This window comes from Falco punctatus, assembly GCF_963210335.1.
Source record: "Falco punctatus genome assembly, chromosome: 4".
NCBI lineage: Eukaryota > Metazoa > Chordata > Aves > Falconiformes > Falconidae > Falco > Falco punctatus.
In genome coordinates, this window is record NC_137583.1 from 1,365,847 (window position 1) to 1,390,965 (window position 25,119).

The 25,119-nt window shown below is 54.3% G+C and overlaps 2 protein-coding genes across 4 annotated transcripts in view; both read left to right on the forward strand.

Annotated features, from left to right (window-relative positions):
- Positions 1 to 35: 35 nt before the first annotated feature.
- Positions 36 to 20,702, forward strand: TRAIP (TRAF interacting protein). Its single transcript, XM_080387519.1, has 15 exons — positions 36 to 239; positions 1,386 to 1,443; positions 2,677 to 2,760; positions 6,912 to 6,951; positions 9,558 to 9,685; positions 12,397 to 12,491; positions 13,100 to 13,213; positions 14,156 to 14,243; positions 15,819 to 15,908; positions 16,125 to 16,213; positions 16,955 to 17,110; positions 17,311 to 17,359; positions 17,898 to 18,023; positions 18,571 to 18,621; positions 19,440 to 20,702. Exons 1-15 carry the CDS (start codon positions 142 to 144, stop codon positions 19,566 to 19,568), a joined length of 1,395 nt encoding a protein of 464 aa, XP_080243645.1. The 5' UTR covers positions 36 to 141; the 3' UTR covers positions 19,569 to 20,702.
- A 98-nt stretch (positions 20,703 to 20,800) lies between these two features.
- BSN (bassoon presynaptic cytomatrix protein) overlaps positions 20,801 to 25,119 on the forward strand; it is a 100,325-nt gene continuing 96,006 nt past the window's right edge. For all 3 annotated transcript variants that reach the window (XR_013928114.1, XR_013928115.1, XM_080387469.1), the window contains exon 1: positions 20,801 to 24,227. Coding sequence is in view for 1 of the 3 variants with exons in the window: in XM_080387469.1 (XP_080243595.1) it covers positions 24,052 to 24,227 (176 nt within the window). In the remaining 2 variants the exon portion in view is untranslated. The remainder of the gene's footprint in view (positions 24,228 to 25,119) is intronic.

Below are 25,119 nucleotides of genomic sequence, written 5' to 3' on the forward strand. Positions count from 1 at the left end.
GCTCCGCCCCCGGCCGTGGAGCGGGGCCGCGCTAGCCCCGTGAGGTCACTTCCGGGCCGCGCCGGAAGCAGCGGGCGCGCGGCTGGCTTTGAATCGGCCAACGCCGCGCGGCTGGTCTGGTACCGGCGCCGAGGCCCCGCCATGCCTATCCGGGCCCTGTGCACCATCTGCTCCGACTTCTTCGACAATGAGCGGGACGTGGCGGCCGTGCCGTGCGGGCACACCTTCCACTGCGCCTGGTGAGCGGCCCGTTCCGCGGAGACCCCGCTGTGGCGGCGCCCCCTGAGGGTCTTTGGCTGCTCGCTGCGCGCCCGCTGCCTCCGCCCCCGCCAGGCTCGGTCTCCCTGTGGCCGGCGGGGGCCCTGCCCGCCTTGGCAGTCGTAGCGGCGGCAGTTCCGCTCAGCGGGGCGTCGGAGGTACCCGCGAAGCTGCTGCGGGAGCCTCGGCTGCGTTGTCGCTGCTCTGCCCGTGGCCTCCCTTCCCCGGGAGGGCCGGTGCCAGCAGATCGCTCCCACACAGGGTGTTTATCTGGAGGGAGCAGTGTGAGATTGCGGCTGAAGCCTCCCAGGCAAATTCATGCTTTTGCTGGAACCGCTTTGCAAGTGTTTGTGTTGGAAGGAAACGATTCTTCTCAGGAAATAAATTCTGCATGTGGGGAGGGAGCGGGCATTTGCTTTTGTGGCCAACTAACTTGGACAGGGACCACAGCTCGCAGGTGTGTCGGTCACCTCTTAACCAGCAGCTTGGGCTGACTCTGCTCTAACAGCCAGCAGAGGAGGGAGAACTTCCAAAGGTTATCTGCCAGCTCCAGATTGTTACCCTGCTCCAAAAATAAACTGTTTGGAGTGTGACGTGATGGCTTGGTTGCAGAATGTGTTAGTAGCTCTCCTGGGGAGCCCGACAGGCTTGCATTCGTCATCTCGGAGCAGAGACTGGCCTGGTCTCCCGTGCTCCACGGATGCGTGTTCAGTGTTAGTGGTGCCCTTTGAAGCTGACCAAACTGGGGATCTCTCAGCTGTTGTTATCCTGATATAGCGGCTCTTGTGCTGAGTCCTCTGCTGTGGTTCCGTTCACTCCTGAGAAGCTACAGTTGTTCAAAGGCTCTCTCCCAGAGAGATCTGAGCTCTGTAAAAACTCTGCCCTGGTAAAGATGAGCTCACATGCTAAATTCAGCTGGGAATTGTCTCAGAGACGAAGGTAGAGCGCACATGCTGGAACACAGCGTTCCCATTAACTGCACCTCTGGACTAAATGTTTGCATTTCTGTTTTTAGTTTGTAAGGAGGAGTCACATCCTGCTGTCCTCTGGTGAGTTGGGGGGTGGTCCCTGGGAGTAGTACTCCTGGATTTTAAAGATTTACTGTACATTTTCCTTTCCTTTCTTAGTCTCATCCAGTGGTTTGACACAGCACCGAGCCGGACTTGCCCACAGTGCAGAATCCAGGTAAAACCGTCACCTACGTACACCTCTCTATTTCTGCCCTTCTGTAGCATGATGCTTTGGAAATGGCACTGAGGAGCTGTGGCCTAGGTCTGTGGTGATACGAGTGAAAGGCTCATGGTATGAAGCGGGGAGATCTTTCTGTCACTTGAGGCTCTCCCCAAAGGCTTAGAGGGTGAATTGCTTTCAGCCACCCTTCTGATCAGAGGGGTGGTCCGACGATGCCCTGCTGCTCTCTGTGTTCTGGGTTTTCATGGCTTTTTTTTTAGGCTGAGTAAGTATTGGCATAATGATAGAAAAGGCTGCAATGGGTTAATTGGGACATAACTTGTCTCTAAAGTACTTTGCTGCTTGCTGTCAGGTAAACAGCCCATTCTGCTGTACGTGGTCACGTAATTGAGTCCTTGCTTTAAAGCACTCGACCCTTTGTTGAGAAAAGCAAAGGCTGGGGAGGGAAGGAAGGATGGATGTGTTCTGCTTCTGAGACAGGAAGCCAAGGCTTGGGGGTCCAGTGGCTTAATCGGGAGCTGAAGTTCTTTGAAGTCCCATGTATCACCAGCCTTGATGCTGCCACTGGGTCTTGGTGTGTAGTGGCTGCAGGAGATGTTGCCTCACACTCAAACGTAGGTTTTTACCCAGCTGCAGATTGGGCTTGTTCTGTGTTCGTGCTTCTTTCTTCCTCTCAAGGTCTTGGCCCTTGTTCCTTCTCTGACTTGTTGATTCCCTCTGTTCTTCACTGCCTCTTACATCTCTGGGTTACCATGGAGTTATCGCGAAATAACATCTTATGTAGCAGTAACCATGCAATTAGCTGGTGTCATGACTGTATATAATACTTAAAACACAAAGCTGTAACTGCATGGGGGAGGTGTGGAGAGCTATCAAATTCAATTACAGCACCTTCTGCCTGCAGAAAGCAGCACATACTTCTGTCTTAGGATTTGGCATCGTGTTAGCTCAGCGTCAGCTGCTTGGGCCTTAGCTGCCAGAGAACAGACTGCGCTTGATTCAGAAATGCCTGAATCTTTCTGCTCTGGCTCGGGAGCCTGGCTAGAGTCGCGCTTCCAAAACTGAGTGGGGGGTCTGCTGCTGTGCTGATGAGCCAAAGCAGAGCATCGTCACTAATGACATCAAGCACTGATCTGACTTGCCTTTCACGGCCTGGCATCTGTGTTCCATGTATCTGTTGTATTTCCATATCTGTGCCCATCAACCTCTTCTGTCTCCTGTGTTTAGGTCAGCAAAAGACACGTCATCAATAAGCTGTATTTTGATGTTGCCCTGGAGGAGCAGACAGCACTGGATGCAGAGACCTTGCAGGTAATTTGACTAGTGGTTCTTCCGTGGTGTGATGCTTCAGCATCTTGGAAGCGTGGCCTGGGCTGCCCAGTCCTCTGCTAACAGCTGCTTCCTGAGCTGGTGCTCGCTGTGCTGTGCTCATCTTTCAGACCTGAAGCATGTAAGTGTCTCTTGCCTCTCTCTGTTCTCCCTCTTGGCCCTTATCTAGTCTGCTCTTTTGTAAGGAAGTTTCCACGCGGTGGTTTAGAGTTCCCCCTGACCAGATCTCGGGTGGTGGGTTGAGAAGCTGCCTCTACTTCACTGTTCTTCCTTTTGGTTCTCACCTTACCTGGAAACCTCCTGAAGCAGCATCAAATAAAAATCCAACTGCTGCTTCTCCCTTGGGTCTTGAAGCCCTGAGGATGAGGTTACAGACTTTTGCCAAAAGGTAGGAGAAGGAAAAATCCCAAACACAGCGATTTGCTGCTGGTGTCTGGGCCTCAGCTGTGTGTGAGCCCTGCTAGCCCCTCTGGAAAGAAGGGGATTTTAGGGGAAGTGCCACCTCCTCACTTCTGTGCAGGTAGGTTTGTTTGCCCAGACTGTAAGGAAATGGGGCAAGGTGGTGCGAAGTCATGGTTCCCCAAGGGATATTAGGCAAGGGACTGCCTGAAGCTGCACCAACAGTGATGAGGCTGGGTTGCTGACGGGGGATCCTGGCTGGCGCTGGGGTGCTGGGTGATGTTCTCCAAGTGCCACCCTTAGGTGTGGAGAGCTGGGGGTGAGAAGGGATGCTGGCAGAGTGGCTGTTCCATGTTCTCCTTTGTTTAGTGTGGAGGAAGTATGGCTCCTTCTGTCTTGGGAGTTACCTCTTTCCAAAAAAAAAAAAAAAAAAAAGTAATGTTTGACCTTGGTATAATGGGACGCTTGTACCCTCTTGTGTTTAGAATCAGCATGTGCAGCAATTACCATAATTAGCAGTTGCCATGACAATGCTATATGTGTATCATATGTTTTTAAAATAAAGCCAGACTATAATGTCAGCAGCACTGTAATTCTTGAAGACCACTGATAAAGAAACTGAAGGCCGAAGTATGTGTGCTGAGGAAATGAAAAAGCATCTCTGGGCACTTGAGGCTGTGTGCCGTAGAAGCAAAGCAATGGCTTGGAGCAGATAAACATTGCCTTTAGTACATATTCAGATCTGTTCTCACAAGTGTAAATAGATGAGTGACTCAGAAATGGGTTGACTGGAGAAAAGTGCCCTGGAAAAGCTTTCTATTCCCTCACCCCCACCCCAGGATCTGAGATGGGTTGCCCCAGCCTTTCACTCCAGGCAGGCTGTGCTGAAGAACTGCTTGCTTGTTCCTGCACAACAAGCTTGATGGTAATTCATCATGCTCCTACAAAGTTTGTTGTGTGGCTGTCTGAGCAACACCTAGCGCTGAGTGAGCAGCTTTCCTAACGAGAGTGCTGAATTCATTGCCTAGTGGGAAAGAACCAAGTTATTTTCTGGGTAGATTGGCATGGTTGGTTTGTACAGGTATTTACTGCCACATGCACTGATCCAGGTTGCTGCTGGGCTGGTGCTGGTTTGTCACCAGTTCCTTGTGTGCTGCCTTGTTTCTGGAGGACATGGGCACCTTAAGAAGATGGTTGACCATCATGAGTGGGATTTAATGTCCCTCTAGACTGGAGTCCTGTCTGTGGTGGGGTACCTGATTCTGGCCTGGGCAGCAGTTCAGCAAAGCAAACTCATGGAGGGCCATCCCTAAATGCTTTAGAGGCTGAGAAAAGAACTGCTGGCATACTCTGCCTGAAGTGGTTTCACCTGAAAAAGCCCCCAAATCCAGGGTTTGTTGCCTGTCTCTGAGAGCCTGGGTGTAGAGTGGTGCTTGGCTTTGTAGTCAACTGGTGATGTATCTGTGCAGCCTGCGGATGTCCTGAAATCAGCATTTGGCCTTTTGCCATGAAAAGGTGGTACTGGAGCAAGGGAGTGTGCTTCAATGTGCTAGAAAGCACAGTGTGTAGCTGTGGTCCACTTGTCTTGCAGAGACAAGGTTGGGATGCTCTTCTGAGAACCAGTCTTATGCACTGAGTTGTAAGCGGTCAGAAGAGCTCCCTCGTAATCTGAAACCTCTTTCTGTTGCAGAATTATCCAAATTATCTTTTGGATAACAGTTGTCTTTGGTGCTATTCCTCACTCTTGCTTCTGCTCTGAAATGTTTACGGTCAAAGGAGTGCTGGGGCTGCTTTGCTTCCCACTGCCGGGCATCAGTTTTACTGCAATACTGGAAGGAACTTGGTTCTCTGGAGTAGCTGCAGACCACAGGCTGAACGCTGTGACATGTCCAAGTGTTTCTGGGTTATGAGCCTGGGTTTATCCTGTATTGCTCTTAAAGATGGTCCTCGGTGATCAGGACAGTCTCTGTGTAGCTGTTCCCAGACCAGGAAAAGTTTGAGTTTGGGGATGTAACACCTTGGTGAGGCTGCCTGGAATGTGACGCTTCCAGTTGCTTGTGATGTGTGGGGGGCAGAGAGCCCTGCTTCCAAAGGAGACTAGGAGGCTTTGGCTTGCTCAGCTCGGTGGAGAGGCAGGAGGAGGATGATTCCTGCCTGTAAACCTGCTGGGGAGGGTAGGAACCTGGGAGGACAGCTGTCTGTTTGTTGTCAGGATATACTCATTTGATCTTGGAAAAACGTGGTCTTGTAAGTCAGGCTGGCAGCAAGAGCAGAGCTTCTATCAGTAGACTGAAAATTGGGAGCAGCCTTTAGGAGCTGTGGTGGAGGATGAGGGATTTCAGATTAAGCTGGTGAATGAGGTAATGTTACATAGCTGCCCACAGTAGCCCGGGATTTCTTTGCTATCATGCTAATTAGCACATCTTGTGAGCTCACTAATCGTTCCTGAATAGGACTCTGAGGAAGCTACTCCAGAACAGTTCCTGCAGCAGAGTTAATTCCATGTCAACCCTCCAGCTGTTGTGCCCTTGGGGCCAAATCCAAGTCAGCTCTGCTAAGCTTTGCATTTAGTCCCTTTTGCTTACCAAGCTTTACATCCCATATTCTCTTTCCTGCCTTTATTGTTACTAGCGGAGCTTTGCTCTGGTCCTGTCAGATCCGCGGTCACTGGTAGTGCTATTCTCAGCTCAGATTTGCATGTAGCATTCCGAGTTGCACAGATTTGTGTGCTCTGCTTCAGTACTGTGCTGGCATTTTATTGTGGTTTTATTCCACTGCAGTTCCTGCCTGACTTGTTATGTGCTTTCCTCTGCAGTTCTGTAACACAGCTTTTTAAGTCATCTTCTGTTGACTCTTTCCGATATATATTTCTCTGTCTTGCTGTGTTAAAAAAGAATAAAATATATATAGATAGACTCTCTTTGGAGCCTCTCTACATTTCCTTTGGCTATTTGCCAGTGCTCATAAGTCATATCACTTCATTATCTATAATTTAAACTATGGGGCATTTGCTGCCTCTTTTTGATCTTCTTTCTGATCCTTAATGAAGGCCTTCGCAACATTTGATGTTCCTCGGGCCCTTGTGGCACCCAGGAGTCATTATGCACCCTCAGTTTGGTATGGTATGGACTGGTTTATCGGTGATCTGTTTATGGCCATTTGACTGAGCTGTTAGCTCGTATCAGCATCCTGAACTGCAGTGACTTCAGTGGCTGTCAGAATGCTGCTGGTGGCTTTTGATTGTATGCTTGCTTACCTTTTCAGGTATTTTGGGCATGCCATCCTGTCTCCCACCTGCACCCAATTAAAGTTCACTTCAGTTCAAAGCAACTCTCAATCCAGTTAGTCTGGCAGCATCCCTGCCTTATTGCCTTGTTTAGGTAAAACATTATAAAAATTGTTCCCGTCTGATTTCCTGTGTTTCCCTGAGAGCCTTCCAAAATTATTCAGCTAAAACAAGATGACTGACAGTGTGAGAAACACAAGGTTGACAAGGCTAAGATGAAACTGCGATCTTCTCTTCTCCTCCTAAAGAATGCCAGTTGGAGGTGCTCTTTGCGTTCCCTGCGATAGTACTTGCTTGTAGCTTGGGGACTGCTGTTACCGTGCCCCCTTCTTAGCACCTGGCTGGTGCAAATGTCCTGCTGAGAAACCTCTTGGGTCCTATTAAGTTCTGGTGGTGAAAGCTCCTCTGCAGGGCGTTTTCTAATTGGATTTTCTGTGTTGTGTTTCAGAATGAACTGGACAAGGTGAAGGCTCAGCTCTCCATGAAAGGTGAGTTCCAGCTGCCCACGAGGGATCTGCCTGTGCTAAGTGGCTTGCCCAGCCCTGAGGAGCCCCTGTGTGCAGAGCCCACCCCTCTCTGAAGCTGAGGGCATGGTGCAGGCTGCACACTGTTTAGGTGGAGCAGCTACTTCAGAGCTTTTTCTGAGGTGAGAGCTGTACAAAGCTTGCATGACAGCCAGAGTCTGCGGCCTGGTCCATCTCTGCCATCACTGGGGAGCTCGCTGCGAGTTTAGAGACATACATGCAATTTTTTTTGCCCCTCTTCCTAATCACAAGAATTGTAGCACAGCTATATCTGGAGCAGGCTTGCTGATAGCAGAACCCTTGGTTTGCTCACTGGGAAACTCACAGCTGCATATGGCAAAGGCTTGTTCTCTGTAACAGCTGAGGGGGTAAAAGTGATGCCCAAAGCAGCAGTGGGAAGGCTTTGGATTTGTTTGGCTGTTGCAGTGCCACATGTGTGGTGCGAAGAGCAGACAGAGTTCAGTGTGTGCACTTCCATTTTCCCATCTTTAATTTTAGAGGATGTTTGAGGGAGGCAGGAAAAGCAAAAGCCCTGGAGACTTGTCGATGGGTTTTAAGCATCGTCTGTAGGCAGCCTGTCATCAGAACATGAGTCATGAGCAGCAAAAGGAAAATGTCAGTCTGAGTGACAGAAATCCAAAGACACACTAGCAGAAGGAGGAAAAAAAAAATCTTTAAAGAATGCTGGGGGCTCACCCACGCCCCGAGAGTTGTCTTTCCTCTGCCTTCCTTGCGTGCACGAGACAGACATGAATAGCCAGTAGACTGAGGATTCAGTCCTTAGCCTGAGAGCAGAACTGGATGGTCTGCACGTCTCTATTCTGAGGCCTGTTCTCTTGCCAGCTTGGTTGAGTTTAGTGGCTTGGTAGAGAGCCAGATCTTCTGGGGAAGGTGGCTGGGATTCTTGCTAGAATGTTATCCAAGAAAAACTGCTTGAAGGCCTGCTCATAATCTCGGCTTCTGGTGAGTAGAGGTTGGATTCGACATTCCCTGTCCCATTCTCTTTTCATATTGGAAATAAGAAGCTCCTTCCCACCTCCCGCCTCTTTTGCTGTGGGCACTCTGCTCTCTGGTGGTTCTTGTGTATAAATTCTTCACTTAAAGATGTGCTCTGTGCTGTGTGCTGTAGAGGAGCTGCGTAATTGCCAGTTTCTGATCAGCTTGCAAATGGCTCTAGAGGTGCTGAGCTCCAAGCAGACCCAGCAGGCACTGTGGGAGGCACTCTGAATGAGCTGAAAACTCATTCCTGCAGCATGGGGAGGTTTGACTCCTGCCATCTGCCTCTGGGCAGCTGGGAACGGAGGAGGGGGAAGCCCTAGCTCTTTTGGTGGATGTGGAGTCCCTGCAAATGCAGGGGAGTGTCTCCAGGCTGTGCTATCTCTGGTGAGGAAGGGTTTTCAGATCAATGGAGAAAAAATGCTTTGCTAAGAAAGAAGTGTTTCCCTAGCCACCTGCGTGCTGCTGGGATATGTTCCTCTCTCCTTCCCCAGTCCCACGTGGCTCTCTTGCTGTCTGATCAAGCAGTGAAGTTGCACTGCAGGTCATGCTTCCATGGGATGTGGTGGCACAATTTGAAACTGGGTTGCTTGCAAGGAGAAGCAGCTTTTTGGAGAGGCAGTGACTGGCTCTCCACTCTTGCCAGGCTGGAGCCGTGGATGATGGTAGCAAAGACAGAAGATGAAGAGCTGAAGACTCCACCCTACTTTGGGCAGGGTTAGACAGAGGAGTTGTTGCTTTCTCTCATTGCCCAACTGCTTTGAGCTTTCCGGTGATGCTGGCTGTTCCCTGCTTAGGTCTGTCAGCTCCTGATGGTGGTTGCTTTGTGAGCTATTCTTTCCTTGTCTTGACGAAACAAATTGAAATACAGTTTTGTTTTCCACCACCTCTTCTCTCTCGTGGTCAGAGGCACGTGCTTTTTCCCTAGATTGCCTGCCTGGGGAGGGGCAGTAGGACTCAAAGGTTTTGTGACTTTTTGCAGAAAGTAGGCACTCCGGGGAATCTACTTAAGCTGTTGCATGTCCTGCAAAGTACCCAGTGCTGAGCAGAGCTCTGCTTTACTGCTTCTTGCCCTTTGACATAGTTGCCGTGGTAGGGTGGGTGCGGCAGCATGGTGGACTGCTGTACAGAGCTGCCCAATGGCCCTTGAAGGGCTTTGTGGCACGTAAAGCTCCATGTGGAGAGGGGGGGCTCAGGGCTCTGCTCTTTAGCTCTGTGACAGCTTGGTGTAACTCAAAAGAAATGTTTTCCTTGTGTAAGCCTGGCTTTGAGAGCACGCAAGAGTTAAGATGTATCAGCTTAATGCTAGCAGGGCTGGCACTGGAAAGCTATTTAAAGGGAACTTTTATCTTTAGTAAGGAAAATCTTGAAGCCTGCTGACACTGGGAGAAGCAATTGCTCAGTACAGACCCTGGTGCAGGCAGCACTTAGGGAAATGGCTCTCTACTGGAATGGCCAGCTCCTAGCAGCCTGGAGCCTGAGACTGCAAGCAGTCTCTGTTATGCTCCTGCTGCTGTGGGGCAGCTGAAGTCTGGGTTACTGGGCTGTGACCTTTTTCTTTTTTTCTTTTCCAGAGAAAGAAAAGCGGGAATGCCAGGCTGTTGTGAATGGGCTGAGGGAGACTCTGGATATACGCAATGCCACCATAGAGTCGCTCCAGAAGGTGCTGGGAGAGACAGAAATGCTGTGCTCCTCTCTCAAGGTACCTTTCCTGTCCCCGGCAGGACTTCAGCACTAACCATTGCACAGTCATGTTAGGTTTTTTTGGAGATCTCTGCAGGCCCTGCTAATAAAGAGATTGTGCTGGTGGGATTTTGGATCTAGTGCCTCAAGACACGTGTCTCCTTGATCCCTGAATGACAGGAGGGCAGCGGAACTGGGCTTTCATTTTGATTTTATTAATCCAAAGCAAGTAGTGTTGCTGGTCTTGGGGTCCTGAGTGCTCTCCACCCAGGGGGTGGTTCAGAGGCCTAAAAGCCAAGCCTGGGGTTTGCATAAAGTGGCTATGTGCTCAAAGCAGAGGTGGCCGTGGTGTGGGAGAGATGCCAGCCCAGCCTGGGGGATGCTGGCTGAGCCTTGCTAATGAAGTGGCAGTGCTGATCATAAAGGTAGCAGCACGAACAGACTGAGGGAACCGGCCCCAGTGCCCCATTGCTGAAACACTGTCTCCCTGTGGTAGAATGTTCTGAAATGGATTTAGGCCAGGCGGGATTCAAGGAAAATTAGTTTCTTAGTTTGATTGGAGGAGAAATCAAACTGAAATACATGGAGGGGGAGTTGCAGCTGAGTGGGATTTGATCCAGCTAACTCTCCTGCCTCTGTTCTGTTGCCAGGGCTTTCCTTCAGTTAGGTTAGTAATGTGTGAAGTCCAGGGATCAAATATTCCTGTTGTGTTTCAGCATGCAGTGACTCAGTGTCTAGTCATGTACTCTGCGTAAACAGCAAATGGAAGAGAGTAAGGGCAGGAGCCCCTTTGTTGGGACGTCTTGTAGTGAGTGTAGCGACTTCACCTTGGTGCTGGACTGGGCAGTCTCTGCTGTGTGAAGGTGATGTGCCTGTCACAAGAAGGTGGGGTTGTGACCTGCAGGCTGAAAGGCAGGGTAGGGTCAACTGCCCTTCCCAAGATCTCCACCCCTTGGAGTATGGGTCTGACCCAATAGCCTAAACTGCACCATGTTCCTTGACCTGCAAGGTCAAGTGGCCCAGGGAGAGCTTGCAGATGGGTCACGGGGTCATCTTGTTCTGTGCCACCTGTATGCAGCTGGGAGGAACCAGTCTGGGAGGCCTGCCTGGCACTAGCAATGTGGTGCCGTCACAGGGCAGAAGGACGGATACAGTAAGGAATTAATGCCAGACAGGCCTTGCTGTGAGCCAGCACAACTTTTTTTGTTTTTGACTGTGGGATTATATCTAATCTGCCTGGGTGTAAAGGCAGCCAGGGTCTGGGCCATGTCAGAGATGATCCTGGGTATACCAGTAGCAGGATACTTAATGATGCTGCTTACTTCTGCAGAAACAGTTGTGACAGTGGAAGCTGGTTCTTGCTGCTCAACTTGACATCTCTGTGCTTGGCTTTCCTGCCTTGGCAGCTCAGGAGGAGGCTCTGTGTTTATCTTGCCTGTTGCAAAACTCTCTGTGTATGCTTAAGTCCTTTTAATGAAAGCTGGGTAGGGCTGGAGGATTAGGGTCCTGGAGGTATCTCTTCTGTGGTGTACAGGGTTTCCCAGCTGAATGCCAAGCACTGTCTTATACTGCATCATTAAATATTAAAGCACTAAACTTCTGCAGTGGAAATACAGGCTTAACTAACTGTGACGCAGGTCAAGCCCACAGGCTGCGAGCCGTTCCTGTCTTCTGCTAGCACTGTCAGCTGTGGCTGAACCTTCGCGTGAGAGTCTGCTGCCATTTCAGGCTGGCTGAGGCTGGGGACTCTGCTCCAACCTGGCACAGAACACCGCTTTGGGGATCTGAAGTGTAGAAAGCTCTGGTTAGGAACAGCCAAAGATGGGCTCTGCTTAAGAGTAACATGTGAGCCTGCAACACTGTCCCTCTGCAAAGTTGCAGCAGTTTCACAGCTGTTTGGTTTCTGTGGCAGGAAGCAGATAAAATCCTTAACTTCTGTGTGGAAGGGAGCTTTACAAGGCAATGGTTTTTGCCAGGACTCTCCCTGGAGTCAGCATCATGCTGAAACCAGGCCTAGAGCTTTTTCAGAGCGCTGTGTGAGGTGCCCAGGCACACACAAACCTAGACAATGCAGGTGTGTTGGAACAATGTTTAATTCAGGCTAGCTTTCCCCTATCCCCTGCCACACTGCAGAGCTGTGCTTTTTCCAGCTCTCTGTTACTGCTGCCTGCTACTGGAAAGCCTGGAAAGGTGATGGCTGCGATAGGTTTGCAGCCTCTCCAGGCAGGTGAGAGAAGTGCCTGAGTGGGTGTTCGGTCTGGCTGAGGTCTCCCAGAAGAGACCCACTCTGCATTCCTATTTACGCTCTAAGCAGCTCATGGCAAGGAGAGCTGGGAGGCTGAAGCAAAGGGATCAGCTGTGCAGGGAGGAGAAAGCAATAGCAAGGTTTGCTTGCTGTGGTCTCCTTCGCTTTTGAAAAACAAATTGTCGCTGTGCAGGGGATACTGCGCAGCCCCACAAACACTCCCAGCAGAAAGGAGGCTACGATGCAGTTTCAGTGCCAGACTTGTTGTGCCGTTAGCCCTGAGACCCTGCTGCGCTTGCAAGGAGCAGACCTAGGGGTGCAGCAGGGAGGGAGCTAGACTCTCCATAATCCTGGGCTGCTGAGGTGGTGATAGCATTAAGAACCAGTGTATGCTCCCAGCTGCCCGCAGTGCGCATAAGCCAGGATGTTTCACTAACAATCCCTGGAGCCTTCCTAACAGTCTGTGTGCGCTTGCTTCTCTGCAGAAGCAGATGAAATTCCTGGAGCAGCAGCAGGAGGATAACAGAAGTTCAAAGGAAGAGGCCCGCCGTCTGCGAAACAAGCTGAGAACCATGGAGCGGTGAGATCCGAGGCTTTCCCTGGGCTTTGTAAGCTGGGCACGCAGCCTCTCCCCTCCTCGGGGCGGGGGTCCTGCTGTGCCTGCTGGAGCATCCACCTCCACATGCTGGGTCATCTTACCCCATAAGGTTGGAAACTGCTGCATTAGCAGGCCTGCCCTTGCCTGTCTGTACTCTTGCCCCTGCTGTGCTTCCAGGTGGGTGCTCTCTCCAGACAGCAACAAGGCATGGTACTGTGCAGACTGGCCTTACCTCTAGTGCTCTGAGCATGGTGCATGCCAGTCCTGTTACTGGAGGGTGCTGGGGCAGAACCCCAGCCCAGGAGTGCAGTCAGCCACAGGGCTATAAGGCCCAAGAGCTGGGGCCTCAACCCTTTGTGCAGTATGTGTGTACCGCTGCCCCTTCTCTAGTGTGTACGTATAGTGCTGCTGTCCCTAGCAAAAAGTTCTGCTTGTGGTGGGGCAGTTGTCTCTTCCCCTGTGACATCTGGAGTGCCCACAGCAGGAGCTTGGGCTGCACCGGCTCCTTGGGGGGGAAGCAGGGCTCCGGTCTCTTGCTCAGCTCTGTTTGTGACTCATGAGCAGAGGGTACTTTTGGGTTTTTTGTGCAGGATTGAGCTGTTGCTTCAGAGCCAGCGCCCTGAAGTGGAGGAGATGATCAGAGAGATGGGAGTTGGGCAAGCAGCCGTGGAACAGCTTGCAATCTACTGTGTCTCACTGAAAAAGTAGGTGCTGCAGGCTTGACACAGCTGGCCTGTGCTGCCCTGGGTGGGCCCAGGGAGAATCTTCTGCAAATACTGGTGGGCACACAGGTTCTGCAGGGCTCTCGCCACCTATTTGGGCCTCCACTGAGTTTTGACTGACAGATCCTGGGGACCTAGATTGGAGCCTGTCACACTGAACTGTTCCTGTTGTCACTGTAGTGACATGCATGTCACCATGGGAACTGTCTCCAGAGTTGTCAGTGCACTTATGAGGTGATGACTATTATTCCCTCCGTTCCCCTCTCGCACCTGAGGGGAAATGGGTGGATGAGGGGCTCTGGGTCGCACCCTCTGCTGCATTGCACTGTGCAGCTGTGGCCTCAAGTGCTCTCTGGCAAGGCAAATCTGCCGTGCTGCCCTCCCCTACCTGGAAATCCATCTGGTCCTGCTGGGCAAAACCACAGATTTTTTGGGTCTGGTCTGATGGCAGCTGAATAATTGCAGCTTTGATACAAAGCTGTAATGAGGCAAGTGTCCCTGTGGTGTAATTGGGAATGAATGTGCGTGGCCAATAGTGAGAAATCTCTGAAAAGTCACTTAAAGCAAAGTCCCCCATTTGCTGCCAGCATGCAGGCTGCTCTGTTGTCTGTCTGTCTTTTCCACGGGCAACTGAAATGTCTCTGGACTTGGTTTCCATTTTGCTGGTGACATCTGTTCAGGCCCTGGTCTCCAGCATGGTATCCCATGCAGCTTTTTTTCTCCCCTGCGGTGTAGCGGTATGTTTGACGCGCTGTTGGTCAGTGTTGGTGCACTCAGCTCTGCTCCCTAACGGGCGTTGTGTCTCCTGGGTTTTCTCTGGTGGCTCTGCAGTTGCAGAGCTTCAAATTAAGGGTCTTGGCTTGTCTCTGAGAAGTTCTAGCTCAATCCCCTCATAAACAGCATGACTCTTTCATCTCTTTGCAGGGAATATGAAAACTTGAAGGAGGCTCGGAAGACCTCTAGTGAGATGACAGAGAAGCTGAAGAAGGAGCTGTTTTCTGTCAATAACAAGGTTAAGGGGGAGTGTGAGTTGCCAGGGTGATGTCTGGTCTGTAGATCCCTGTCAATAACTGTGGGCCAAGCCTTCTGTGGTGATCTCCTTCACTACCTGAGTGGTGCAGGTTATGTGGAAGTGTCAGGCTGGGGTTTCTAGGTCAGGGTGTGATGCTGCAGTGAGTGAGCAGCTCCTGGGCTGTTGTCAGGAGTGCATTGTCTGGGGACACTGGTGGGGCAGCATGTGCAGAGCCAGCCAGAGTTTGGCAGGGAGCCTGGAGTGGAAGGCAGCAGCACGCAGGTGCTATGCTGCTTCCACTGGGTTCTGAAAGCAGCACTTCATCCTGCCACGCTGCTGAGCACTTGGTGACAGCCTCTCCTGCTGCAGAATCTGGCCCGTGGGAAAGTTGGGAAGGGCCTTGGAGCCAGTAGCAGTTGAGCAGGGCTTAGCCCTAGCTTGGCATGGCCACAGTCACACCCAGCCATGTGCCTTCAGCCAACTGAACTGGGCCAGGGCTCCCACATGATGCTGTGCCCAGGCAGAAGTTCCCAAAGTGTGGTGAGGACACACAGGTGGCTCTGCACAGAGCCTGCCTAGGCTGGTCCTGGCCTGGCAGAGGGCTGGGAGCTGCTGGCATGTCTCTCTTGCTATGCTCCCCCTGCTCCAGGCCTGGCTGGTGTCTGTTGGCTGAGGTCAGGAGTTGATTTCTGTCAGTTCTGGTAGCAAGTTCCCATGAAAAGCGTGTGTGTGTAGCCTTGCTCTCCAAGGCACAGGTGCTCCCTGGGTCATCCCCATATCTAAGCTCACAAAATGAGAGACTGCGGGTGGATTGGTGGATCTGGCCTATTTTTGTTACTGGGACATACCTGTTGTGGTCCTCTCAAATGGAGAAGGAGGTTCTGCTGTGTTGCTCCCTCAGGAAGTTAACCCCGTACGTGAGGTGCTGCTGCTGGAATCGGGCTGCTCCTGGCTGAGTCAGTGCCAAGCTGCAGTCACCAGCTTGGGTCAGGAGGGTGCGAGTCAGTGCACTTGGCTCTGGGCTTGGCTGACGAGAGCTGACTGTACCGACACACCGTGGGCTGGCCCGGGCTCCTGAACCCACAAAAGTCTCTGATGTGGTAGCAGTCCACTTCTCAACCCCTGCTCCTGGCATGCTTCCCTGTTGAATCAGGCTTAATCAGCCTTGTCCATGTGCCAGTATTGCTGATGCACAACCATCCTCCAGCCTGTGGTTTGTAATTCCCATGCTCTGGTGTGTCCGAATTACTCTGCAGTAATTCAGAATGCGGCCACCAAGTGTTAGAGCAGGGAAGAGCTGTCGCCATCAGGCGAAAATGCTCGGGAAATGCTGTAAGGTTTGTGTTGGGCAAGCAGCCCTGGAGATCCCTCTGCAGGCAGCTTGAAGAAATGGGCAGGCATTCTGCTGCTCTGATACGGGAGAGGTTGATCAGACTGCCACAGGAAAGTTGAGCCCATAAACAGGGGAAGCAGCATGTGCTGCAGAGCACACTGCTCTCACAGGGGATCTGCAGTCTCCCTTACCTACGTGTTGTAACCAGCAATCTTCTGTTTTGGGGGGGGGTTATTCTACAGTTGCAGAAAACATTTTCAGAGTTGGACAAGACAAAAGACGAGTTAAAAAGCACCCAGAAGGATCTGAAGAATGCAGACAAGGAGATCTTGGTGAGAATATCATTCCTCAGTCTGCAGTAACTGGCAGCTGGCCATGGCCTGCAGCTGCAAAGCCAGGTGTTATGCTGGCTTTTGCTCAGTGGCTAGGTTACCCAGCCCACCTTACCTCTCATTTGTTCCACCTGATGCAGAATTATGGAAAAAGGGCAAAGTATCTGCTACTGAATCTTTCCTTCTCTCACTGTCCACTTTTCCTTTTCCCTCCAGAGTTTGAAGAAGAAGATAGACATCCTGCAGGATACTCTGAAGGTCCCATCCGTAACCAGAGAGACACTCAGTCGACTAGTCTTTGAAAGGTTAGTGAAGTGCATCCTTGGGTACAGGCCAAGGATGGGAGATCGCAGGTCCAAAGGTTTGACAGTTTAGTTAGCTGGGGAAGCAGAGACATGCTGCTCTGGCAGGGACGTTTTGCAAGTTGACCCCTATTTTGGTGTTTTTTCTTGTTGCTGACAAGGTGGTGTTTCATTTAACTGGAAAAAGTGTGCGTTTTGGAGGGTTTGGGTCAGGATGGGGTGGAAGGATGGGCTAGGTTTTGATGAACTCTTTGTTGCTATGTCCTGCCAGTGAAATATCCCTAAAGCTGCTCTTCTGGTTGCCGCAGAGTTGGCCTTCCAGTGAGCGTGCCCTGGTGTGCAGGGACTGGAGATCTTACCCAGGCAGAGGAACCTTGCCTGAAAAATGGCATCTCTTACCTTTTTGTTTTAGGCTGTTTCTTATGAGGAGCCTGTGCTATTACCCCAGTACAGTAAGCTGGGTTGTGTACACAGAGCAGCAGTACGCCAGTGTGTTTCCCTGGGCTCTGGGTGCTGCTGTTATAGCACAGTCCATTTAAGGGTGAACAGGAGTTTGGGACACTGACTATAAATTCTGGGACTCGCCTTGTCCTTTCTTTGACTTGTAAGCAGGACGAGGCTCTGATCCTGGTCCTGCTGCTGTCTTTCTACTCAAGTAGTGTAGCGTGCAGCTCTGTCTTCCTCCTGTCTGCTGGGTGGCAGGCACTGGTGTCCTGGTGGCTGATGCTTTACATGGCCTTGCAGCCCCGCTCCTGTGGAACTGCAACAGCCGAAGCTCCATTGCCCAGCCAACAGCGATGAGATCGATCTAGATGCTACTTTTGATGTGGACACCCCTGAACACCAGCCCTGCAGATCTCTCTTCAACCCTGCAAAAAGGCAGAAGCTGGATAAAAAGCCGTGAGTTTTCCCTCCTCTTTGTGCTTCTAAAGGAGATCAAAGTCTTGCTGCTTTGGAAGTTGCTGTGTGAGATCAGATAGCTCTCCAGCTGTCTGATGTCGTGCGGCAAGCTTTGTCGTCATTTGCTTGGCCTTGTATGTCCTTGCCAGTGCCACTTGAAGAATAAATCTCTGCTGACTTGCTCCTTGGGCTTCTTACAGGCCTCCTGTGGTAAACCTGGCGAAGAAAGTTCTGAAGAAAACAGTGGAGGTAAAAGGGCTAATCTTGATTTTTCTGTATTGCCTCTTTGACTCTCCTGTTAATAGGCTTGGAATAAAGGACCCGTTTTCTCCATGTAGGAAACGCTGTGACTGTAGACTGGCCCATCTGTAGAACCACAGTGCATGCTTCAAAGTGCTTTGCTTGTCAGTCTCCTGAAACGCTGTATTGCTGCCTCAGGCCTCTTGGAATTGGGCAGGAGAGGGAGGGTGGGGATCCACATGCTTCTTGCTGATTATCCTGCCTCAGATGTGCTTGGCAAATGCAGTGTGGGGCTGACCGCGAGGGCTGTGGGGTCAGCGAAGGGGGCTGTTCTCCCCGCCTCGCTGGGTGCAGTGTCCTGCCTCCCAGGTGCTGTTCCACATGAGCCACACGGGAAGTCTAAAGCTTCTGTTCTTTGGCCTGACGTGTGGTGCAGCAGTAACCATTACCCTAAATAGCTGTCTGCATTATTAGTGCTCCCTGTGTGTGGACTAATTTCGGGAGATCATGCTGGTTAAAGGGCTTTTCTCATTATTTTGTGGGACAGAACTGGGAGGATGATCTAGAGGATGATACTTTTAAAGGACTCTTGCCAGCATTCATCAGGAACTCTATTCCCTCAAAGAAGCCATCTTTGGGTAGCTTGCTGGGTTCCCACGAGAACATGGGCACTGTAAGTATGACTGTCCAGTTGGTGAGCATGTCAAGGGCTGGCACTGCACACCTCTGTCCTGAAGTGACCCTACAGGAGGAAGCAAACAAGGCTTTTACCTTGCCACATAACAGTGTGTTGAAAATAAATCTTGGAGCACAACCAGGCTACTTTCCAGTCCTGCAGAGCTCCAGGGATGACAGATGCTCATTCCCTTCCTGGCAGCAGACTAAATGGCCCTCCATGTCACATTCCTGCACCTCCTTGGAGCTTTGGGTGTTTTCCTTCTATTCCTCTGTCCCGGTGACAAAATCCTAAGCCTTGCTGTGGCTTGGAAGGCTCACCTTAATTCAGAAAGTGCCCAAGACACCCAAACTTTATTAATAACCTTGGGTCTGTCTTTTTCCAAAGGTGATGGCTTAGCACAAGTGCTGAGTGTTTGCAGGTGCTTGTAACCCCTCCCCAGAAGCTGTGGCCTGCAAGGCTCCCCCTTCCCCATAACCAACATGAAGAGAGGTAGCCAAGGCCCTGTGCTGCTGCTGCAGACTCATTTCTTTCTCCCTCCTAGGTGAGGATCGGATATGATGGCTTGGGAGGCAGAACAAAGTTCATACAGCCTGTATCCTTTTACTGCAGCTCACATGGCAGTAGTAATGCCGTGGGGGACCTCACCTCTGTTCCTCCTCTTCAGTCTCAGCCATCCTGGGCAGTCCTGCCCCCCCAGTCAACAAAAAACGAGCTAGGACCCTCAAGGAACCATCAGATTTATCTCTAGCTGACTGAGTAAGTCTGAGCTTAGCAAAGCCATCAAGAACCTGAACTTCTGAGAGCATTATTGGAGATGGCTTATTCAGAGGAGCGTATTGACTAGAAATCTGTACAATGTGCAGGGGCTGCCTGTGCCCTTGGGATCTCTGAGCAGCAACGTGGCACAGCCTCTTCCTGGACTTGTGCCGGCCAGCCCATGCAGCTGAAGCCTTCATTCCTGCGGGATGCTGCTGTTGTGCCGTGCCTGTCCTGGTAGGCAGCCCTGCAGGAGGTGAGGAGTGGCTGGGCTGAGCTCATGCAGTGGGTGGGGGGGGCTGCGCTTCCTTTGGTGTTGCTGTGCCTTGGGAGGCTGCAGACTGGCTGCTGTGCCTTTCCCCGACTCTGATATGCTGGGTAGGACCTGAAGATCTAATAGATATGCTTAAATGCTGCTTTGTGTGCAGGGTGGTAGCACAGAAGTGGGAAGCATTCCTTGAGTCGTGAGACAGGAGCATGCCTGAACTGCTGTGAGCAGGGGGCAAAGTCCCGCCTGTCCTGCAGGGAGTTTTTCTTTGGGTACAGGTGTATGGCGGGGTCCCAGGTCTGGTTCAGGCTAGTGTGCGGCAAGTATTGGATCACTTGTGTCCCCAGGGCATTGGTCTGTACTTCCCTTGACAGTTTTATTTCCAGACAAACCTGGCAGAAATCCGTCCGTTAGCAGTGAGGAGCAAGAAGAAGGTCTCCAGGCTGGTGTCTGCAGTTCCCTCTGCATCCTCCTCCAGCAGCAGTCAAGCCAGACTGGACAGTTTCCTGCACTGAGCGCCCCTGCCTTCATGGGGGGTAGCGGGGCAGGGTGGCCACAGGGCAGGGCACGCTTGCCCAGACCCTGGCACGAAGCAATGCGCAACCGCTGCTGTGCAGGGGTCTATTATTTGCAAAGCATAGATGCCACGTTCTGGGCGAGATGTTGCCCTGTGGAGAATCCTGGCTTGGCAGCAAGCTGACAGGAGACCAAGCTTGGACTGACTGACCCTCCTCATTTACTCCTCCTTCCTCCTATTTTCAGGCAGAATAAACAGGGTTTTTCTCATCTTTTGGCCTGCTTGGAGCTCTACAGTTGTTGCTGCTGTTGAGTGCCCTGACATAAAGTGGAAGTGCACTTCTTGGATGCAGCTGCAAGCTAGATGTGTGGGAAGACTGTCTGGGACGTCAGTCTGGAGCAAGAACCGGGAGAAGAAACCTGGACCAGCTCTGTGCCTGGTGTAAACAGTTCCAAGAGCTTCCCGGAGCAAGAAGTGTGCAGAGGGCAGAGCAGCGCTGGCCAGTGTTGCTGCGGTGTGGCTGTGTATTCACAGTCAAATTGAAGCCTCCCCTCTGCTGCAGGCGTGCTTGGGCTGGGGAGACCCCCAGGCAAGCCTGGCAGATGTCCTGCCTTGCCCTGGTCTGGGCCATGCAGTCCACTTCGTTTTTGCAGACTTGGCACCAAAATTGTTGATCTGGGGAGGAGGGTGTTGGGGGTGACCCCCTGCCCTGCTTTGGAAATGGGGAGATCGGTGTGCTGATGTCCCCTCTGTTCTTGGCAAGTGTTGGAGTGAAACTTGTTTATGAATTTCTGGGTTTTTAAAATGAGATTGTAGGGATTTTTGCTGTGTTTTAACTGGTCCGCCTAGTGACTGGAGGGTTTAGAATGGCTTGAAGTGCTGAAGAATGGCTCCCTTCAGGGGAGGGGGAGGCTGATGGGGCTGAACCTGTCTGGGGTTCTTCAACTTGGAGACATCAGGAGGTCCCCTCTGGCCCCACAACTGTTCAGACTGTAAGGAACAGACTTGGTGAGGTGCTTTGCTGTAGCACTCCGTTTCCTATTTCCAGCTGCTTCAGGCTGCAAGCCTCGGTACCTGGACTGGCTAAAAACATGTCTTTGGGGAATAAAATATTGTTGTGCGCACTTGTTAATGTGACTGGCTTCTGAGTGTTTTCCTCCCTGTTGCAGCTCAGGGTGGAGTGCTGAGCGTGGGGCGATGGATGTGTCTGACCCGTCTGAGCCCTTGCTGCCAGCTCTCGGGGCACAGGCCCTTCTTAAGCACCACAGGGCTGCAGTGGGGTGAAGCCATGATGAAGGTGATGCCAAACTCCAGGGCGGCGCAGGTAGCAAATGCCAGTGGAGCATGAGCTGTGTCTTTCCTGCATCGCTGCTGAACATCACGGTGGAGGAGCAGGAGAGGAGGGTTCAGGGACTGGGGAACAAGCTTTGGGGGGGGCGGAGGAAGGAGGGAGAACTTAAGCAGAGTTAATGAAGGAGAAGAGAATGGATTGAGCCTTTTACTGACCCTCTTGCATAGTGTCCCTGTCACCTCAAGGTAGGTATACTCCGTGTGTGTGTGTTTAAAAAAAAAAAAAGAAGTGACAGGCTTGCTCTAGATCTCTGTGGCCTGAAGCAAGTTCCGGGGGAGCCTCTTAAGAATGCAGTAGTGAAGATCTGGGTGTGTGGCTCATGAGGGAGGTGGGCATCTGTGTTGTTCTGGAGAGCTGGTGATGCGCCTGTCTGTAAGGGTAGAGCTGGTCCAGCCTGCAGTAGGGGACTGAGCAGGGCTTTGGGGACCTGCAGAGCCAGGGGACAGTGTGTGTGCGGGTCACTCTCTTCTCCCAGGTGACAAGTGACAGGACAAGAGGAAACAGCCTTAAGTTGCATCAGGGGAGGTTTAGATTGGGTATTAGGAAAAATTTCTTCATGGAAAGGGTGGTCAAGATGGGAACAGGCTGCCCGAGGAGGTCGGTGGAGTCACGGTCCCTGGAGGTGTTTAAAAGACGCAGAGATGCGGTGCCTGGGGACGTGGTTTAGTGGTGGGCTGGGCACTGCTGGGTTAATGGCTGGCCTTGGTGATCTCAAAGGTCTTTTCCAACCTAAATGATTCCGTGATTTGTACCTGATCAAGCCAGTCTGTCCGCTGCTCGGCTCCGGCCTGCCTGCAGAGCTCAGCCCCTGGCCGTGGCCCTCCCAGCCCAGCCAGCAGTGCCTGCGGGAACCGAGCTGGCATCTCTCACCTGGCTGCTGCACCTGCTGCTCCCTGTTGCTTTAATCCGATTTCTATTTGAAAAGAAACTCACCCTGGGCCAAAAAGTCCCCCTGCTCTGGCTGCAGTGAGCAAAGGACCTTCATTTTGGTGTCGCTTGGCACTGGCTGTGCCTGCTGCGTGCCTGGGCAGCGTTTTCCACCTGAGCTGCTTGCCAAGGCTTTGGCTGCAGGGCAGGTTTAAGCTGGGGCAGGGCTGGGCACCGCCGGGGTGGGGGCTGCGGCTGGCTGGCGGCTGCCCACCCTCTGCCGGGCTGCGGGTGGGTGGTTTGAGTTTCCTGTGGCTGGGGATGCACACACACCCCAGGAAAAAAACCCAACAAAACCCCCTAAAATCCTAAAATAGAGCTTTTTTTTTTTTTTTTTCTCCTGTTCCAGCCATCTTGTCAGTCCTGCTCCCCTTCCCCCCCTCCCCGCACTCTTCTGCTTTCTCCTGCTGTGGGGGCTGTTTCTGAGCAGGTTCTGCCCTGTGTTACCGCCCGTGCCCCAGGCGCAGACCCTCGCTCCTGCTCGTTGATGGTTTCTGCTCCTTGGAAGCTGCTGCCCCATGTCACGCTTCATGCCGCGGGGTGGCCAGCTGTGGGCTCTGGCCTCACTCCCCCTTCCTGGGGCAGAGGTGCCGCCCCCCGGGGCAGACTGGAGCCCGTTTCCAGCTCTGTGGCACCCGAGGCCAGGCCCGGCCTGGTTTCACGTGTATTAGAGGCTTCGGTGTGTGCGTGCTGCTGCAGGGCTGGAGCTTGGGGCACGCAGCATTGCGACCCCACGGGGGTCCCCAGGGCCAGGGGCTCCCTCCTGTGCTCCCCAGCCTGCTCCCGGCAGCGGGAGCCCATGGGGTGGCCGCAGGGACGGGCAGGGGCTGCGGGGCCCCTGGGGGCTGCAGCCTGCCCCCCTGCGGGAGCTGCTCCCGTTACCGCAGCCTTAATTACTATCTCCTCGTTAACTATGGGCTAGATCTGGGTGAGGTGTAACTGTGCCATCCTGGTGCGTGCTGGGCACCCTCCCACGGCAGCTGCGCTTGCTGACCTCCTTGGGCAGCTTGTGACCTCACACGGAGAGGGCAGGCCCGATGGCTGAGCGCTGTGTGACCTAATGGGGAAGGGGGGTGCGGGTTGGCTGCGCCCCCTGTGACCTCCCTGGGGAAGCTGGGTGCTCGCTGGCTGAGCCTGCACCTTAGGGAGAGCGTGTGAGCCCACTGCTTGGGCCCTGTGACATCATGGGAGAGCCACACTGGTCACTGGCCCAGCACGGTGTGACCTGGCAGGGCAGTGGGCGGTGTTTGGCTGACACCTGTCACCTCCCCAGGCAGCCCGTGACCTCACACCGGAACCAGCATGCTCACCCGCTGCCTGGGGTGAGTGGCCTCACAGGGAGCTGCCTGCGCATCGCCCAGCTGTGCGTGACCTCCTAGGGCAACCCGTGATGTCACGGCGCAGCAGGGTGCTCTCTGGCCGGCACTGTGACACCCCAGGGCTGCCTGGGACCACCACTGGCTGGTGGCAGGGTGTAACATCCCAAGGCGGTCCATGACCTCACAGAGGCGTGGGGCACTCATCGGCTGGCAGGGTGCGATGTCCTGGGGCAGCCCGTGACCTCATGGGGGAGGGGGCTGCTCACAGCCTGGCAGCCTGTGACCTCTCGGGGAAGCAGAGACCTCGTTGTCCGGCAGGGTGTGACATCCCGGAGCGGCACGTGACTTCACAGGGGAGGGGCAGGCTCATTGGTCGGGAATATGTGACATCCCGCAGCAGCCTGTGACCTCATGGGCGAGTGGGTGCTCATTGGCTGTCGGGATGTAACCTCATGTGGGAGTGAGTGCTCATTGGCCGCCGGGGTGTGACCTCACGACAGACAGGATGTTTATTGGCTGTCGTTGTGTGAGCTCGCGGGGCGCCGCCTGGCGGGCGCGGGCACCGCAGAGCGCCGATTGGCCGGGGAGGTCGGTGGGGCGGGGCGCCCCCGCGCGCCCGCCGTCGCCTCGCGCCGCCATTGGCTGCCCCGGCGTAGGCCCGCGGGGCGGCGGGCACGTGCCGGCAGGGGTGGGGGGGCGGGGGAAGAGAGGGCGGGGCGGCGGGCGGCGATTGGCCGGGCGGCGCGCGTGCCCGCGGCGCGAGCGGGCGGGCGGGCGCGGGGCAGCGCATGCGCGGGGCGGCGGGGGCAGGCGGCGATGGCGGCGCGGGGCTGATGGCGGCGGAGGCGGCGCTGCGCTGAGGGAGCGGTCCCGCCCGGCCCGCCATGGGCAACGAGGCCAGCCTGGAGGGCGGCGGCGATGACGGGCAGCTGCCGCCCGCCGCCGCCGCCGCCGCCGCCGGGGCCGGGGCCCCGCCGCCGCCCGCCGCCGCCGCCGCCGCCAAGCCGCCTTCAGCACCGGGCGGCGGCGGACAGCTCCCGGGCAGCGCGCCCGGGCCCAGGTCAGCGCGCGGGGGGCGGTGGCAGCGGGGGCGGGGCAGGGGTGCGGGGGGCAGCGGGGGCGGGGCGGGGGGCTCAGGGCGCGCTGGGTGCGGCGGGCGGGCGGTGCAGGCTGGGTGCGGGGGGCGCACGGGCGGCAGCGGCCGCTCGGGTGCGGGGGGCGGGCGGGGTGAGCGGGGTGCGCGAGGGGCGCGCAGCCCGCGGGAGAGCGGGGCGCGGCGGGGGAGCTGGAGCGGGGCTTGGGGGATGACAGAGGCCCCGGGGCAGGTCGCGGCTGGCGGTGTCCCCCGGGGGGCGGCAGCTCGGCAGCACCCGCGGGCGCCGGGGGGGGGCAGCGGTGCGGCCGAGGGCCGGGCCGGGCTGGGGCAGCGCGCCCCCCGCAAGGGGTGCGGTGTTTCGGGGGACGGGAGAAGAGCGGGCGCTGCCCGGGGGTTAGGGGCCCGGCAGCGAGGGCCGGGGCGGCCGCGGGGTGAGCGGGGTCGGGAGGACCGAGGGACGCGGTTCACGCTGGGGGTCGGTGCCGGCGGCACACGGCTCACGGCGCCGGGCGTGCGAGGCGCCCCGGGCACGGCCCCGAGCGCGGACGCCCCGACCGGAGCCGGCACCGCACCGGAGCGGCCGTTATGTAACGGGAGGGACGTGCGGCCCTGCCGGGAGCCGCTGGTGCAAACCTCGCCGAGCCGCCCTCCCTGCCAGGCACCCGGAGGGAGATGCAGCGGCAGCGGGCGTGGGACTGGAGATGTTCCTTTAAACCAGCCGATCCTAAAATACCACCGTGTCTGGAAACGCAAACACGAGGAGCAGAAAGTTGCACGGGGGGATGCGGGGGACGCGTGGCCGAGGTGGCGGCGCTTCGGGCTCACCTCGCCCGTATGGTGACAAGTCGTGCTGGCG